This window comes from Penaeus chinensis, chromosome 35 (assembly GCF_019202785.1).
Source record: "Penaeus chinensis breed Huanghai No. 1 chromosome 35, ASM1920278v2, whole genome shotgun sequence".
Taxonomy (NCBI): domain Eukaryota; kingdom Metazoa; phylum Arthropoda; class Malacostraca; order Decapoda; family Penaeidae; genus Penaeus; species Penaeus chinensis.
Genome location: NC_061853.1, coordinates 26,147,826 through 26,167,041, shown reverse-complemented (window position 1 = coordinate 26,167,041; position 19,216 = coordinate 26,147,826). Strand labels below are relative to the sequence as shown.

Sequence of the window (19,216 nt, the reverse complement as noted above, 5' to 3'; positions counted from 1 at the left end):
TCTTCACCACCTCCTCCTCCTTCTTCTTTTCCTCTTCCTCTTCCTCTTCCTCTTCCTCTTCCTCTTCCTCTTCTTCTTCCTCCTCCTCTTCTTCACCACCTCCTCCTCCTTCTTCTTTTCCTCTTCCTCTTCCTCTTCCTCCTCCTCTTCCTCTTCCTCTTCTTCACCACCTCCTCCTCCTTCTTCTTTTCCTCTTCTTCTTCCTCCTCCTCTTCTTCACCACCTCCTCCTCCTTCTTCTTTTCCTCTTCCTCTTCCTCTTCCTCTTCCTTTTCCTCTTCCTCTTCCTCCTCCTCTTCCTCCTCCTCTTCCTCTTCCTCTTCCTCTTCCTCCTCCTCTTCCTCCTCCTCCTCCTCCTCCTCCTCCTCCTTTTCCTTTTCCTTTTCCTCTTCCTCTTCCTCCTCTTCTCCTCTTCTTCCTCCTCTTCCTCTTCCTCTTCCTCTTCACCCCCCCCTCCTCCTTCTTTTCCTCCTCCTTTTCCTCTTCCTCCTCCTCTTCCTCTTCCTCTTCCTCCTCCTCTTCCTCCAATTCCTCTAATTCCTCTTCCCCTTCCTCTTCCTCTTCCCCTCCCTCTTCCTCTTCTTCCTCTTCTTCCTCTTCCTCTTCCTCTTCTTCCTCTTCCTCTTCCCTCTCTTCCTCCTCCTCTCCCATCTCCTTCCACTCTTCTTCCCCTTTCTCATCCTCCTATACTTCCTCGTCTTCACCTCCCCTTCCTATCCCCCATCCCTCTGAACGACCTCATTCCCACAGAGTATGCTCCCGGGCATCGCCGTGACTCTCGTGGCCCACACATACTACACATCCTCGAACTCAGGACTCCCCCAAGGAAGAACCGTCGTGGTCGTCAGGATCCTGCTGGCCCTTTCTTCCTTGATCCTTCTGGCTTCCGTCATCCTCTTTCACTTCGACCTCGCCTTCGTGTGGATGTGGGCTCCCAGGGAATCCTCCGTGGCTTTTCAGGTCCCTGATGATGCAGGTGTGGGGGTTGTGTGTTAGATGTTTATGTTATGTAAGGTTGGGAAGGGGGAGTTTAATGTTGTGTTAGAAAGTGTGAGGTGGGGGAGTGTGTTAGATGTTACGTTAGAAGAGGAGTGGAGTATGTGTTCAATGTCCAATGTTATATAAAGGGGGCGTGTTAAATGTTATGTTAGAAAAGAAGTGGGGTGTGTGTTAGAAGTCATGTGTTAAATGTTATGTTATGAAAAAAACTAGGGCGAGTATTAAATATTATAACAGGAGTCGGGTGTGCGTTAGGTGTTATGTTGCAAAAGACTGTGAATGAGTGTATGATAGGCGCCGTGTATGACTGAGAATTGCTATTTTGGAACAGAGTGACCTTGGCAAAAATATAGGAAGATGAGGGTGTCGGTCGAGTGTATGATAGCGAGAAGGACTGCAGTAAGTATTTCACCTAGAATGTTGCTTGAGCGAAAGCAGACAGACTAGAACAGGACAGAAAGGAAGAGGTACACAGTGAAATAATCTTTTAACGCTGGGAACATAATGGTTTAGAGATATTTAGGGTTAATGGAGCATGTAAAGCAGAACTAAGACATGCTAGACTAGAGGAATACAAGAGGCAGATAATGAGTTATAAGTTCCAGGAATATGTAGTAGTTTCCGCGGGAGTGGAGATAGAAGGGTAGACGGTTAAGGAAGTGTAGGAAAATAATCGTGAGGATTATGACTGCAAGACCCTGCCATGACAAAGAAAAGGTGAATGGAACGGAATTTGATGTCGACAGAATTCGAATGATTGGCCAAAACTTTCTGGAAGGTAAATGTCTGTGCGCGATTGAATAATTAGAGATGAATTATATCTCATTTAATCCTGTAATATCAATGTTGCAGCTGTGTGGGCAGTTACAATATCGGGGCTGGTTGGGAGCAGCAGTAGTCTCATCTGCATACCGGTCACCTTCACCGGTTACCCCAAAAGCAGCGCCTCCCCGGTGGCAGACCGAATCACCATGATGTCCAACTGGGTGTTCCAGTCCTCCCCGGCCCTCGCCAGCTCCCGGTTGTCTCTGAATGGGGCGGTCACAGCTCACAGAAACTCGAGGCTGGAGATTTTGCGTCGGTCTTTTGAAAACCCCCCAGCAAACAATTCGGTATCTCATTCTCGTTATATTGACCCTGGAGATATGTCCTCCCCCGTCGACTCCCCATACCGTGCCCTGAACACGTCCACGGTCAGCGCCACCTTCCCCTGCAAGGAGGCCATCGTTGATATGAAATTTAAATCGGCAACCATCTCGGGAAAAACGGCAGTCAGGAGCATGCTGTCGTTCAAGCCCGTAGAGAGCTCGGGAGAAGCGCCGTCGCCCTCCAAGTCCTTGCCTCAGCTGATGGGGATCCTCCATTCCAGGGCCTGGTCGAGCTCTCCTTCCTTCGCGTTTTTTGATGCAGAGAAATCCGAGGCTCCAATATTTCGGATGCCTTCTACCAAAGACGTTTCGGAATGCCAGCAGGAGACTGCCACCCCTTCATCAGGAGCATTTCCTGCACCTATAACACCTTCGCCCTCGCCCTCGCATGAGAATCTCCGAGAATACGATGAGGATTACTCCGCGCAGACAAGTCGTCAGTTAAGCACTCCGTCCCATGCACACAATGCCTTATCACTGATTACATTTACTTCGTCCTCCAATTCCTCGTCGAGTTCGGGTCCTGTCACGCCACTGTCTTTTGAAGTTCGTTCCACTAGTAAAAGGCTTCCATACGTGTGGCCTGACTTGTCTTTGTTGCTTCCGTGGAATCCTAATATCTCTGCTTCCTCTTCCTTCGAGCACCTAAATATAGACCATGCAGAAACCAGTGGAACCTGTCCTCAACCTCTCGACGCGTCTGCTCTAAATTTCTCGCCATTCCCGCAGTGCCCCGCGTCCACTCCGGCCTACGAGACGTCACTGACAGTCGCCAAGCCGAAGCCAGCTCCGCCACCGAGGTCCGAAAGCCGTAGTCGGGCCACCAAGCCCACGCCTCCCGTCAGGAGTACGTCGTCCCTGGAAGGCAACTCTGCCACATCGACCTCCTCTTTCCATCTGCCCGTCATCAGTCTCCCCAAACCAGAACAGGTCCCGAATTCCGCAGTCAGAGCCCAGCAGTTTTCGTACTTGCCCATCACTCCGGTTGGAGGCCTGCTGTCGCAGAGAAACCTCAAGTCCGTTTCGAAAAGCTCTGACCATTCTTTTAGAACTCCTTACTCCGGACGCAGCAGTAAGTCCTCGGATCCCCTGAGCGCATCCTTCAAGTCGTGCTGGTGAGTCATGAAACTTCCATTTATTGTTTTTTTTTTTCTACCAATATTAACAGACTGCAAGATGGACATCCTTATTAGAGTTCAATTACAGTACCGATAGCAGGCGTGATCAAAGTCAGATCCTATTAAAATGTATATTCTAGATGACAAAATCATGCATGTCAAAATATTTGTTTCTGTGATGCTGTGTAAACAAAACGTAACGCACGTATTCATTTACTCTCTCTCGCGCTCGTTCACTCACTCACTCACTCACTCACTCACTCACTCACTCACTCACTCACTCACTCACTCACTCACTCACACATTCAGTTTATAGTATTCTTTTCCTTTTTATTTTTCTTACATTGTGAAAACTGACAGCTTACTGGTATGGTAATTGGTATGATGATTAGCGAGACCTTACAAATATTCTCATTTCCTTGTCTTGTCCATTGGAATCATTTGCGACCATCATGTCATCTCTGCTGTGATGTTCAGATCAGACCCAAAGTCTGGGCCTTAATAAATGCTATGGGGCTACAACTTTGACATGACCTCATGACCTTGTCCACCACTGCAGGCCCGGCAGACTTTTATTTTCATATATGGGCAAGCACAAGGACCATTGCTATGTGGGTTAGAATTGGGAACCTTTTTAGCTAGGCTGACCCCTCTGGGCTCCCGCTCTAAAAGAAAAGTATTTTGAGGAAGAAGGCACTTAAACCACAAATGCAGTAAATCATATAAGATATTCCACAATTCTGTGAGAATTCAGATATGGCCTTCCAAATGGTACTTGTTGAAATTCTTATCGCCTTTTTTCTAATATCATCATTTTCTTTCTCAAACTCTAAGTACAGGAAAGTGAGTATGCTTCATCTTCTATGCAATAGTTATATTTTCCATTTCTATTTCAGGGCCACAGATTTCTGACTACCAAGATTCGACCACAGACACACACATCCGGAGTGGTTAGAGTAAGTGAAAAATGTCTTGGCTGCCTCTATTTTTGTTCATTTCTTCTTGTGCAGGTAAATGTTTCCTTGTATGGAAATTTTGCATCTGTTTTTTTTTTTTTTTTTTTTTTTTTTTTTTTTTTGGCAGAAACTTTATTTCATGTCTGATCTCAGGCTCGATTTTTTAAAATGTAAATAATGATTGTTATGATTCTGAAGCATTCATTTGAGAGAAAGAAATTTTTATATATGTAAATAATAATTATTATGATTTTGAAGCAGTTATATGATAAACCTAAATCGAGGGCTTACTAAGAAATTATATTAATGAGAAGCTTAGTTTGAAGAAAAGATTGACAAAAGTGATTAAACGGAGAAAGAGAGAAAGAGAGAGAGAGAAAGACAGAAAGAAAGACAGACAGACAGAAAGAAAGAGAGAGAGAGAGAGAGAGAGAGAGAGAGAGAGAGAGAGAGAGAGAGAGAGAGAGAGAGAGAGAGAGAGAAAGAGAGAAAGAGAGAAAGAGAGACAGACAGACAGACAGACAGACAGACAGACAGACAGACAGACAGACAGACAGACAGACAGACAGACAGACAGAAAGACAGAAAGACAGACAGACAGAGAGACAGAGAGACAGATTGAGAGTGCTAGCAAGCGCAGAGCGATGTACAAGAGAAAAAGAAAATGCCCAATAAAACATTATGCTTCCCTGTGACACAGCGTTTTATACTGAATGGAAGTATGATCAGCATATTTCATGGAAATATCTACGTGCACGTTCATAAAGAGGGGAGTTATTTTCTATTTCATTGAGTTAAAAATAGGCGAACATACATAGACGAAAAGAAGGAGATAACGAGCAGAATAAGAGATTAATGGGATTAAAATAATTAGTCATTAAAAATCGTACTCAAAAATCCAATGTTTAATTGAAATGAGGAGCACACCAGGCAAAGTGTTTGAATTTACAGAGGCAGAAACAAATGCTATAAAAAGACAGGTTTATTGTCCGCACTTAGTCAACGTGTGGCATAGTGTCTTCAGAAAGGGAAAGTGCGTGACCGAGATTTCATTATAAGGAAAAAAAAAAAAAAAAAAAAAAAATCAGTGGGATTTGGACATTATCATTCGCATCGATATTTTATTGATATAGAGCACTACTATATTTATTTCAGTATTTCATATATTGGCCTAGATAACAGTATATTGGATAATTATCGTTAATAGATTGAAAATAGTGCCTAAATACGAGTATTCACTTCCCACTGAAATGAAATTGAACACCGACATGTATAGTGACAACAATCATAATTTTCATATTCAATCCATAATATTGACAGAAACAATATTAACCATTACCGAAATCAACCTTGGAATCCTCTGAATAATAATAATAATAAAAATAAAAAAAATATATTACGAACCAAGTCCGACTGAAAATTCCCACCGGATCGTCTGCACCGTGAAGATGACCGGACGCCGCATTTTGTTTTCATTTTTCTTATTTTTATCGGCATTCCTGGGTCCCTGCCTGGCCAACGATGTCCTGGGGTGCGGGGGATATGTCAGGAGTGAATTCGAGATCAACTATTCCCAAGTAGGGATTAAACTGTAAGTATAAACGGCGAATTAAGAGCCGGGGAAGGACTTGTAGCTGTCACCGATAGCGTTTGACGGAGAGCAATGTTTCCAGTCTTTCAGTTATTTCTACGTTTATTACTTTCGATTGAAGTTTTATTTTCCGCATTTCGTGGTCTTGTAGTTTGTTTTCAAATGCTTGGCTACGCGCTCATCAGAAATAGTCCCTGAATGGGTGGAAATTATTCGGCATCCAGTGCTTTTCGTTGGGCTCGGGGACGCTAGGCCTAGGGAATGAATCGCCTAATTTGCTGTGGTCGATGTAATTCTTCTCTTTGAGTTTGCTAAGGCTTTCCGATTCAGCCACAGTGACTTTCTTCAGCAACGAGTATATTTATATATGATAAAAATTTCGGACAATATGTAGTATAAGGTAGTGGCAGAGTTGGGTAATAAAGCCTACATGAAATGATAGAACAGTACAAACCAAGACCAAGTTCTTCTATGATAATATGTGTGCAAATGCTTCCCAAGGGTGCTATACATAAAAGAAAAGAGAATATCCCCCAATTTTGGCTACGTCGCTCACCTTGTTTACATTGTGAGGGTGAATTCTAGATGCATATAGTACCACGGCGGTCCAGGGGGTATAACCCCCTGGCTTGGCATATATATTACCACAGGGGTCCTCCCTGCTTTGGGAATATATACCATGGTGTTAGGTTAGGTTGGATGTTGGGTTAGGACGTTTTGTTTGACACCCACGGGGGTCCTGGTTTACCCCATAATTTCCCTGATATACTTCATGGCCTCCCCTGCTATTGGGACTATCAAACCAAGATTGTCAATGGAGATGGTGATCATATCTCCACAACAATTCATTTGCACAAGGAACAATGCCTAGAATCGTTGAAAGCAGTGGATTTCATGCAGAAAAATATCAAAATTGTTTTGAAAGTAATCCTCTTCTACATATTGACCGAAATTTCCGAAAATTGGGCAATGAAGCCTGACACTGATTTCCAGGTGGAAACTATGTTTTTCTGAAGATTGTGGCTACGTTTGCAGTATGGTAATGTCTATTGACTATTTTTATGGGAGTTCTGGTTGCATGCGCACAGTGTGGAATTCTCAAATTCTGCTGTAATCACAGTACCGAATCAGCCATTATACTGTTTGCACCCCAATCCTAGGGGCTTGCCACTCCCCAGCCTTCTCCAAAAAAAAAAAAAAAATCCTCCACATATTCATAGCAGGAGATATCGTTGGACAGACTTCACATCAGGTGCTCTACCCTGCCATGGGCATTGCTTTATGTTACTGTAAATATAGGGACTTTGTTTTCTGAAAGCTCTCATCATGTTTTGAATGAATCTAGCAGTCATTCCCATCGCAAATGAAGCACAGCTGCGATATCAGCTCCAATATCTGGGGAGGCCATGATAAGTATCAGGGAAATTACTGGTAAAACTTTCAGTAATTTGGTTATTGTGCAACATTCATAATAAATAGGAGGCTTTCTTTCCACCTGGTCTACAAAATCTTCACCTTATATGTTCTGGCAGGACAGAGCCCGAGCAAATATCTAGATCTCACAATGATAATTTCTCACCTTGACCAATATATCAGCAATGACTGAGACAAACATATGCAAGATGCACTCCATCCTGCTGTGTATTCTTGGAGGATGCTGGTCTCTTAGGGCAAGAGTTAGGGGAGAGTAGGTTTTAAGCAAACGGTTGATATATATTTCCATGCATAGGCCAACTAGTTAGATTTCTTTCACATTTTACTTATTTGATTTCCCCTGCATACATCATCTGTTTCAATTCCATCTGGTTATTGGTCACTCCCTAAAAAACAGACATTCTGAAAAGACAAGCCAAATGTCTATTCACAATTTTATCCTTCAAGTTCCTATATTTGTGAGACATAGAACTTCCCCTGAAATATATACAAGATAAGTTCTAATGCATCCTTAGAGTATGGCAGGTCCTACTTGAAATTTGTAGATTGCTATTTAACTTATGCAAATTTACAATATATGCTCCCCCAAAATCTCAAAATTAATATTTGCAAAGTGAACGATAGAATATACCCTGTAAAACCTGATTTTGGTGGCTAATCTGTTCCTTTGGTAAAGAGGAGGATGATAACAATTAATGTTCTTATTTTCTAGGTTCACAAAACAAGGTAACCTGAAATATGAAACAGAATGTGCACCTAATAATGGATACTACTTTATACCTTTGTATGACAAAGGCAATTACATTATCAAGGTAATTATCATATTTGTATTTGAAAAACTTTTTGATATATACTTGGACAGTTCATTGAAATGAAAATGTGTGTAAATGGAAGTTTTAGTTTGTATGAACTGTGTTCTTATATAAAATATTCTTTGATTATATAGTGTGTGTGACACGTGCATGCATGTGTGTGTGTTATACATCACACACAAAAAGTTTCGGGAAAAATGGTAAAAAATATAATGTGTGTATTCTTTCTCCGATTTCCAGGTTTCTCCTCCTCCTGGCTGGAGTTTTGAGCCAGAGGAAGTGTCCCTGAAAGTAGATGGTGAAACTGATGCTTGCAGTTTAGGACAGGATATTAATTTCCATTTCCAAGGATTTGCTGTCATTGGAAAGGTGAGCTGCTGTCACAAAAGTTTATGGGTTTGATGATGGTGTTCTTGGAAGCTTGTTTGAAAATAGACATTGTGGAAGATTTGTATTACAAAGATTGGTGGAGCCATTGTATGTAGATCTTTCTATCTGTTTCACTTTTACTGAACAAGGAGCTGTGTTCTAAGAATATTTTTTTAAGTGGCAGATAAATAAATTTCAAACCATGAAGCTAGAACACATAGGCTTATTGAGTTAATTTTCCAAGAAGTCTCTAAGCTCAAACTTTTATGAAGACTGTAATGGTCTTAGTGAGATGATCATCATATTTAGTGGGATAGCTTCTATCTTAAAGAAAGAAAGGACTCAAAAAAGAATCATTAACATATCAATTTCTTCACTGATTCATAAACCCAACTAGTAAAGACTTCAAGTAGAGCCATAAGAGATCCATCCCAAATGAAATTGAAAATCCTGATTGTGTAGTTTCCTTTGCTGGTAGGACATTTGACAGTGAACAGCCAAAAAAGGTGATAGTAATGAAGGTCCCACAGATAATGGTTTCCACAGATACATAGCCCAGTCACTTGTAATGCCAGAAAATAAAAATGGTCATTGTAAGGAAAAATGCATGCTTGTTTAAATATGGACATCTTATTAGGTCATAGAATAAACCCTGCTTTAGAGAAACCTTTGCTGAGAGAAAATGTGGAAATGGACCTTTTAAGATAGGGAACTTGACCCTTTTGAAAAAGAGAAAAGTATATTGTTGCATTTATTTCTTCATTAAATGTTATTTTTTTTAAACTTCTTTAAATTTATTTTTCCACAGGTTGTGAGTATTGGCAGTGACTCTGGGCCTGAGGGAGTGATAGTATCACTTTACAAGGATGACTCACTAGTCCAGACAACAAAGACTGACAGTGAAGGCTCTTATGTCTTCACGCCCCTGTCATCTGGTGTATACACTGTAGTAGCAAGTCACCCTACCTGGACACTGCTCATTGACAGAGTAGGTTTAATGATTTTGTGTGTATGGTCCTTTATTGATATATAGTAACTATGAGAGAATAAATGGGCAGCAGATTTGAAAACTCATTATAATTTTTTTATTCTTTATTCAGGTTACTGTAGAAGTTGCAGATGAAAATGGAGATGCTGGTTCTTCCTTGGTTGTTGGTGGATACTCTCTAAAGGGGAGCGTGATGTCAGATGGACAGCCTACTCCTGGAGTCAGCTTTGTGTTCCATTCAAAAGAAAACCCAGCTGTTACTCCAAGTAATTAAAGCTAATGCTTTTCATTATTTTTTATATACATTTTTGTAAAGATTAATGTTACTGTGTTTCTTAACACCTGAATTCTCCATTTATCCTAAAGTGAGTGTAGTAATGAATGGAATTCTGAGTTATATTTTTCATGGGATTCCTTAAATTTTTTTTACATTTCCACACTCTCTAAACCTGATATTTCATCTTGACAGAATGTTCCTCTGGCAGTCCAAAGGGATACCAAAATGTGATTGGAGTGCCCGTCGTGTGCCACGTAGTGTCTGATGAGAAGGGCGTCTTCCTCTTTGGATCCGTCTCCCCCGGCACGTACATCCTCACACCTTTCTTCCAGTCTGACACCACCAAGTATGAAGTTACACCAGATAAACAGGAGATTGTAGTGGGTCATGAAGATATCACTCTTCAGCAGCCTTTCAAGGTAAAGTGCTATAGATTTGCCCTTGAGCATTAGTTCTTTTCCATAGGAATATACAAATGCAACAGCAAGTCCTCTTCATTATTATGCTTTGTTTGATATCAAATAATTAAGATCATTTTTTTTTTCCAACTTTGCAGCCCATTTCAGCACAAAGCCCAAGTCTTGTGTCAACGTATAAATGCCTATATTTATACAGTTAATGGGTCTCAAGGTATACAAAATTAATGCTGGTCATAATTTTACCTGTTAGAGAGATATTTTTGGTCAAAGCTTTTCTACAACCAATTTTTGTGTGTCATTTGTCATGTTGGTCATTGCAAAATGAAGAGGTGTAGAGCATATATGAAAGAAACACCTACATAGGCATACTTATCGTGGTTACTAGCAGAGATTGAGTTGAGAGATGATTAAAAAAATTTAACACGGATCAAAGAATGGACAAATTTAAGTAAATCATTAAATTAAACCAATCCATTATTATATATATTTGTTTTGTAACAAATAGACTAGAAATGACCCATATCATATATATCATATGATTATTTGATAGTGACATTGCACCACAGGCCACTTAGCTCAGATATTGCTATTTCTAGACTTTTCTTCAAGTGGAAAGAAAAATAATTTTTTAATGTTTGTAAGTTGTTTGTTTGAAAGTGGTACAAACAACTTACAAACATTAAAAAATTAGCTCTTTCCTGTACCATTTTACTTCCACTTGGCAAATACCCTGTGTTTAGTTATATTTTTTTCACGATGATGCTAGATGTATATCCAGGCTTTTTTTTTTTTTTTTTACTCTGTACTCAATGTTATTTGTTCCTGTTTAGTATAGGAGTAGGGTTCACCCAGAAGTGATATTGCCCTTTACTGGTACTTTTTGTGGTCCTGTTTAACATTATTAACATTATGTCTATAGTGTTAATGCAAGGGAACAGGTCTGAATATTAACCCAATGCCGCCGGGGAAAATGAATAAAAAATGGAGGAATGCTGTGCTCATTTTCTATGTTTTTTGTGAAATGTCTTTGCACATAGATGGCTCTGCTAGTACTTAGCCACAAAGGAGTCAATTAGTAGACCTTGTGACCTTACGTGATTTGAATTTGGCAGGAAAATTACATTTTTTACTAGTGCTATGAATATCGATGGTGTTATTTTCATAATTAACATTATAATTACTATAATGTAGTAACCGCAAAATAAGATAACGTAAAATGTTTTTGTAAATCAAAGAAAAGGGTAAATGGGCAAGACAGGCAGTACTCGTAGTTGGCTCATTGATGACTTAGTACAAGTGTAACCATCCATGTGTAAAAACAATCAAACAAGTAACTCACAGTGGGCACAGCACGTACATACACGTCATGCCCATTGGCATTGGGTTAACTGTGAATTTATAGTTATGAGGTTTGTTTCTCTGTAACATTACTGTACTGGGATATCAAGGAAAAGCCATCAGCTGCAACAGTCTTTTATTGGAGCAAAGTTTCAACCTGAAATGTGATATTCAGGTAATAGGGATAACAAAAATAAATATTCTATTTTGCAAAAAAAAAGAGAAAATATACATACATCAATTAATACTAAAATAACAATCCAATCCGAATAAACAAATGAACTGCTTATATCACAATATTAATAATACAAGGAATGCCTACACAATTCGTGCGACGTAACTAAATAATCTGCAACAATATCACAAAATAAATCATACATTGTACATTTTCATTGAACTCACTTCAATGGCCACACTATCACAGTCCATGATTCCCAGTAGTTGCCATCACGTCTCAGTTACGGCACAAACACATATCCACAGCATTGGATATAACACTGGCTGAAATCATATGAAAGTAAACACTCCACATTATGGCCGACGCCAACACAACAAACTCATGTTCCGTATTTTCAATATTATTGAGTATCATCCCCTCTGAATTTAATTTGAAGCCCTTCAACATCCTTAAACATACCTTCATGAGTGTAAAGACTTACTATATGATGACTACAGTCTGAATTTGTCACTGTTTCCTTGCTTTATTTCTTAACACAGTGTTACAGAGTAAGAAGCAAAGACAGGGAAGATCATATGATATTTATGATATGAAGAAGTGGCCAGCCTACTTCATGGGTGCATTTGAAAGCAAACAAGTGAATATTTATCCTTGACTATTCCTCTCTAGGTTGAAGGCTTCAGTATCAGTGGCATTGTACGTAAATCAGCTGGCGAGGACCCTGTGGTTGGAGCAAAGGTTGTTTTAGACAAGACTCGCTCTGCTACTACAGACACTGACGGACGTTACACCTTCCAGAATGTACAATCTGGGAAACACAAGATAAAGATTACAACAGGTAAGATAATTTAAAAGGAATTCAATCAATTATTTCACACTTTGCATTTCGAAAAGCCTACTGTAAAACGGATAATTATACCTTTAGCTCTCGTATGGAAGTATGAGTTTACTCCCATATTTCTTACAATCTCTCTTAAAATAATCATCATAAAGAAACCTTGTAATGAAACTATGGATGCTATATGTTGATTACCTATCCTTGTGCTTCTATACAGTGTCTTTTATTTGCTAGTAAGTAGTACTGGAAACTATGTCAATGCTGGGTTTCAACATGTTCATATACTGATAGGTAATTAGTGATAACAGTAACAGAGATTTCATGTTTAGTGCTGCTGGGTAAATATAAACTTTGGTTCCTCATCTTATAGATGTTATTCAGCAATTTACAACTGTAAAAGATTATGATTTTCTAATTATTGTTATTAACACCAAGAGATGAAGAGCAGTAAATTGTAACTTGAAGCAGTGGCTTGATAATAGGGACTTCCAAAGTTCTCCAAGGATGACTATGATAGTAATGCATAATAATAATGATAATTAATAATAATAATTAATGATGATGATGATGATGATGATGATGATGATGATGATGATGATGATGATGATGATGATGATGATGATGATGATGATGATGATGATGATGATGATGATGATGATGATGATTGATGATGATGATGATGATGATGATGATGATGATGATGATAATAATAATAATGGTAATACGATATACTTTATTTCCAGACAAATTTGAGTTTGATGAAACAGTAGTGAGTGTCAGTCCACAGCGACCATCTGTAGCAGATATCTTAGCAACAAGATATCAAGTATGCTTCTTTGTCAATGTAGAGAAAACTGCAACACATTCTGGACCTTGGTAAGGAAATATGTGCTCATCATATGATGCAAGTTTTAATAACACTGTAGATGAATAAAAATGGTTAATGGTTAATAGTCCGAACAAATAAATGTGCAGATAACAAAGTCATAGCAATAGATTACTAAGAAGCAGCTTCCGAGTTTATTCTTTGACGTTTTTTTTGTTATTTGTTTAATTTTGTATTGTATTCTAGGACCATAGAGACTGTCAACGCCAATGACCAAAATTTACGGAAGCAACTACAAACTGACACAGATGGACAAGGTTGCATTTACCTGCCAGCTGGCATGTACACAGCTTCTATTAAGTTATCTTCTGCTGCTGATGAAGCTGGGATGAGGTAAAGTGTGATTTAGAAATGTTGCAGTATTTCTAATGTTCCTGCCATTGACAAAATGTGGACCATAAACAGTGCATAGAATTATGTAATATTGATAAGAGCATGTATTTGAATTTGCTCTTACTGGAGGGATGACACTCGGGGAAATATATACTAAACAGTTTGTCTTCAACTAAAAATGATTCAGTTGGCTAAATTCATGTTCCTAATCTTTATTGATACTAAATTGATATTCCTTTACAGGTTTGGTCCTGTTGAACATGTCTTCACTGTAACATCAGAGCCAGTCAGTGATCTAGTCTTTTCACAGTTCCTTGGTGAGGTGACTGGAAAAGTGACTTGCCTAGAAAAGTGTCCAGATCTAACATTAGTACTAAGACCTTCTAGAGCAAGCTCTGGAGCACCACAAACTACTATAGCTTCAGATGGAAAGTTTGTTTTTAAGGATATTGTCCCTGGCTCATACCAGTTAAGTATTCAGAAGGATGAATGGTGCTGGAAGCATAAAGTTGTGCCAGTAACTATCAATACCCAGAATGTTGAGGTGTCACTTGAACAAGTTGGGTATCAGCTGACTGTTGCCTCCTCTCATGAAACAACACTAAGTTACAGCACCAGTAATGGGGCAACAGGAACTGTGGTTGCTCAGAAGGGCAACACAGTAGTGTGTGTATCAGCATCAGGTATTTACACATTTACACCAGTTGGATGTCATAAATTTGGAACATCTCAAATTCAGTGGGATACTACTGCTCCAAAACTGATCTCATTATCAGCTACTAAGCATCAACTGACTGGAGCAATTAGGGCAAGCGAGGTTGCTTCATTCACTGTTGGGGTTAAATCTGGAGGTCAGGTTAGTATTCTTGGTCCTCTAAACCCATCACCAGAAGATCCAAATTTGTTTGTGTTTGAACACTGGGTACAAGAAGGTGAAACCATTGTGCTAACACCAGGTTCACCAACCAATTTGTATCAGTATGAACCATCTTCTCACACAGTTACAATGCCAGAAGATTGTGTTCTGGATGCAGTAACTTTCATGGCTGAACGTGCACTCTTTATCTATGGCCGTGTTACTCCTCCTTTGGGTGGTGTGACAATAAATGTAGAAGGGAATGGTGAAATTCACACTTATACTACTGATGTTGATGGAAAATACACAGCTGGTCCACTGGATAATTCAGTTCAGTATAGTGTGTCTGCTGAAAAGAAGGGATATATCATGAATGCCTTGAAAGAAAAAGGTCACTTTGAAGCTTACAAACTGGCTGAGGTTATAGTTGAAGTAAAAGACGAAAATGGAACTCCTCTGCCTGGTGTATTGATTTCCATGTCTGGTGGGAAGAGTTATCGTCAGAATAGCTTGACTGAGAACGACGGCACAATTGCCTTCCTGTCTCTGACTCCAGGTGACTACTTCCTTAGACCCATGATGAAAGAATACAACTTTGATCCTCCATCAAAAATGGTGACTGTAGATGAGGGTGCAACCATCATGGTTGGCATCAGGTAAGATGTTTTGAAAAATTGGTTGGTATTTACAGTGATTTTCATTAGGTTTTGTTTTTCTTTTATAAAGTTAATGAATCGTATTGCCTTGGAAGAAGAGTACATTTGAGTTTTAGTACTACCTGATTAATTGGTATTCAATTTTAGATTTTAGATGGTCATAGTTTGAATATTGCTGTGTACTTTCCTATAATGTACCCACATGTAATATTACTCTACACTTTGCAGTGGTATTCGGATCGCTTACAGCATCTATGGTCAGACTGCTTCACTGAGTGGAGAGCCAGAGACAGATGTAGTGGTTGAAGCAGTAGGCAAAGGAAGTGAATGTGAGCACTATCAAGAGGAAGCTGTGTCTGACAATCAGGGAGTCTTTAGGATTAGAGGATTACTTCCCAAGGTAAGAAGATCAAAATTATTTAGATATAATAGATGACCTGAAAATATGAGTCATGGGTTTTCTGTTTGATTTTGTTTAAGTGTATGTGCTTTTCAAGTTATAGTTAATATTGATTTGCTTTCTTTTTCAGTGCCATTATGATTTGAGGCTGAAAGTAGGTAGTGGAATAAATCAACATGTCCAGAGAACCTTACCAGCATCACGTACAGTCCATACTGACAATGATGACATTCGTGACTTGAAGCTTATTGTCTTAAGGCCATTCACACAAATGGATGTTGCTGCAAAAGTCAACACTGATCCTCAACACCTTTCATCTCTTGTAGCAAGACTTTACCGTGAAGACCTTCCAGATTCTCCTATTCACACTGTTAAACTGGGTCTTCATCCATTCTTCATGCTTCCACCAATGACAGCTGATAAGCGTACTTATTTCTTGCGTTTGGACTCTAATCTTCCGACTTCGCAGTATGACTATTCATCTCCAGAAGTCACTTTTGTAGCTGATGCAGCCTTTAAGCACTTGAATCTCATTTTCCAGCCAACTTTGAGAAGTGTGGATGCTGAATTAAACCAGGGAACTGTTCTAGGATTTGTGATTGCCATATTAGTCGTTGCTGCAGCATTTAATTACAACAGACTTGGTCCCTTTATGGAAAAAGCGTCAGACATATTAAAGAGCTTTGCAGCACCCAGATCATCCCAGAAATTCTCCAGTTCTTCATCAGATATTCCAATTATTGAAGCTGTTAGGAAGAAGGTGAAATCCAGAAAAATTTAGAGCTGTGATATGTATGCCAGTCAAGCTATAGAAAGTTTTGAATGAAAAAAGACACTAAAAAGACCGTGGGTAATGTATTACTTGTTAAACCCTTAAGAAACATTTGATAAGATTTGATATTGATCCTTGTTATACAGTATGATTGTGTGTGTGTCCTTTCAGAAGATTTAGACTTTTTAAAAGTTACAATGATTTGGTCTTTATTTCCATTTTGATGTTACATTGTACCATTCCATCTTTGAAAAATGTCAAAATTTGTTTTTACTGTGTAATACATTTATTCTGAAAGAATATTAGAAATAAAATAACAAGATGTACAAGAGATAAAAAAAAGGCTAAGCTTTAGTTGCACAAGTCTGTATATTTGTTTTTTGTTTTGCTTTTTCTTATTATTGTAAGTATTTGTTGTAGTAATATTGTTTTACTTTTTGGAGAAAAAAAAATATATGTATACCTTTTGCATTTCATTAACATTATACATATGTTGTACAAGTAAGTGCAGATTAATTCAAATCTTGATACATGAAAGTTTACTGACAAGTTAACTGCTGAAATGCATATTTAAATATTCCTTTGACATTCTCAAATTCATATGAAGACAGTTGATCCACATACCTATTATATTAAATTGACTTCAGTTTATTAAAAGAAAAACAAAGTTACAGTCAACAGTGATTACCCATCAGGAAACCACATCCGAAATTTATATATAGATATATATAAAATAAATGTTCCATACAAATTAATGTACATTTACTAGGTCTCATGCACTTGTATGGTTTGTTACTTGGATTTAGACATTTTTTAATTGTATATAAACTGGGCTATGGATAGTACAAATCTTGAACATAGTATATTAGCCATTTGGAAGTTGTTTACACATTCATATATCACAGAGTAATTGAGAATGGAAACAATGGAGCAGAAATCAATAATAATAATAAATTAAGAATTGCGCTGGTACACTGAACATGTGACAGAAAATTTCAAAATATTTCTTATCTTGGTTCTTTACACCCATGGTGTCCATCCTTCATATAAGGTTGCCAAGTTGTCTAAATTTGTTGCTTCCCTGATGGTGTAGTCCACCTAGAAAAGAAGTAACATAACAGTGTCAGTGTGGGTGTTAATTTTAATTCACTATATCTTTTACTTTTCTTCATTCTACAGTCCCAAATCTTCAGTTTACAAATCAGGAGAAATTATGTACTGTTTATATACACAATTTTACCGACTACTGAAGAGGAATCAACAGAATAAAAATTTTAAGAGTTAGAAATGCAACAAAACTGATGAAAAGCAGCTCAGTTCTATTCATCTTTGTAATAAGGAAAACACCCTTCTATTTACACTACACAGGTAATATGACTGCAATCACAAATCTAAAGGATCTTGTGGGCAGTGAAAACATACAAAAAGAAAATCTGAGTTACCTGTTCTGCCACTGATGCTCTCCTAGAGGGCTCGAGGTCTCTTCCTTCTAGTTTCACTTTTACTCGGCGCCAAACATTAAGAGCATATGCATTATGCTCTTGGACAACTGTAAAGATATTATAAGAGTTTGGAGAATAATTCACAAGTCATGATAAATTTCAGGCAGTCATTATGAATCTATTTGCAAAAGTGAGATGTTTCTCTTGCAACTGTGGTGTGTTTGATAAAGAGTCATGACTCTACAATATTGTACTCCTTGTTGTAATTTGTCAATCACATAATACCAAATCAAAAGCAACACAAACCACTGTCTTTTACTTTTCTCACTGCCCCAACACCCCACCCCAGCCTACACTCATTTAGTAAACATAAGAGGATGAGGCAAATTCTTGAAGTCATGTGGCTGTTGTGTTCTGTAGTTGATTTGTAAAGTAACATAACCACAGTAATTCCAGTGATTGGGTAATTTGAATATTTTACTCTATGAGAAAGAAAAATATAAATTTAATAAATTTATGAATTACCTTTTCCTGTAAGTGGATGTCTCTTTACCTTCATCCTGGAATCAGGAGTGAAAGTTTTGGAAGGTGACATGACAACACTTGACTGCCGCAGTAATGGGGGCCTTCGAGGTTCTCCATTTGTCTCTTTTAGAGATTCTGCTTCTTCCTGTGCTTCCTCTACTACACATTGATTGCCAAATTCTACCAATTTGTCATATATGGTGCCTGGGTAATAGATAAAAGTGTCAAAATTCATTCTTATTTAATACTTTGTTTTACATAACAAAAAAAAAAAAAAAATTATACAAACAGATTTTTATCAACATTATTATCATCTTCATTATTTCATGTGCTCATTTTCCTAACAATTGATTAAATATCTTTGGTAGGGAAAACAAGATAAAGAAAGAAAGAAAGAAAGAAAGAAAGAAAGAAAGAAAGAAAGAAAGAAAGAAAGAAAGAAAGAAAGAAAGAAAGAAAGAAAGAAAGAAAGAAAGAAAGAAAGAAAGAAAGAAAAAAGGAGGTATGATACAAAAAATAACTTCCATAATAAAATAGTTTAAAAGTTGTACTTCACCTGTTTGCATAGTTACTTCCTGCAGCTTCTGCAAATATGACTTTGCCTTTTCTGGAGACAATGGATCATGTAGCATTTGCCTGATGAGCCCAGAAATGCTCTCGGAATAAGTGCGGTAAAGTGCAAGGTACTCGTCTACACCAGCTAGTCCTCCCTCATCCTCAAACTGTCAAACATTTTTTTTTTATCAAGATTCAAGTTTAAAGAATCATGAGACCTACTGTAAGATATTTTTACACTTTATGTGAGCTAAGCAACAGAAACAATTTAATTCCAAGGTATATAAATTTCCTGTGTTACTAAATAACTAGTCTCTCTGCAATAAA

General features: G+C 38.3%; 3 protein-coding genes across 3 annotated transcripts in view; 2 read left to right on the top strand and 1 right to left on the bottom strand.

The window, feature by feature from the left end:
- The window catches only part of LOC125044108 (flocculation protein FLO11-like), a 21,196-nt gene extending 16,974 nt beyond the window's left edge, over positions 1-4,222 (top strand). Inside the window, exons 3-5 of the mRNA XM_047640560.1 lie at positions 750-975; positions 1,851-3,261; positions 4,161-4,222. Coding sequence (XP_047496516.1) covers positions 750-975; positions 1,851-3,261; positions 4,161-4,176 — 1,653 coding nt within the window. The 3' untranslated portion in view covers positions 4,177-4,222. The remainder of the gene's footprint in view (positions 1-749; positions 976-1,850; positions 3,262-4,160) is intronic.
- Positions 4,223-5,653: 1,431 nt separating this feature from the next.
- LOC125043996 (nodal modulator 3-like) lies at positions 5,654-16,829 on the top strand. The gene is made up of 12 exons (XM_047640404.1): positions 5,654-5,811; positions 7,958-8,057; positions 8,298-8,426; positions 9,235-9,414; positions 9,527-9,680; positions 9,884-10,110; positions 12,296-12,464; positions 13,208-13,340; positions 13,537-13,683; positions 13,927-15,195; positions 15,424-15,595; positions 15,726-16,829. Exons 1-12 carry the CDS (start codon positions 5,669-5,671, stop codon positions 16,374-16,376), a joined length of 3,474 nt encoding a protein of 1,157 aa, XP_047496360.1. The 5' UTR covers positions 5,654-5,668; the 3' UTR covers positions 16,377-16,829.
- LOC125043994 (serine/threonine-protein kinase SMG1-like) overlaps positions 16,826-19,216 on the bottom strand; it is a 30,501-nt gene continuing 28,110 nt past the window's right edge. Inside the window, exons 63-66 of the mRNA XM_047640403.1 lie at positions 18,891-19,056; positions 18,335-18,538; positions 17,810-17,916; positions 16,826-17,465 (exon numbers count right to left, since the gene is read on the bottom strand). Of these exons, the coding sequence (XP_047496359.1) occupies positions 17,388-17,465; positions 17,810-17,916; positions 18,335-18,538; positions 18,891-19,056 (555 nt within the window). The 3' untranslated portion in view covers positions 16,826-17,387. The remainder of the gene's footprint in view (positions 17,466-17,809; positions 17,917-18,334; positions 18,539-18,890; positions 19,057-19,216) is intronic.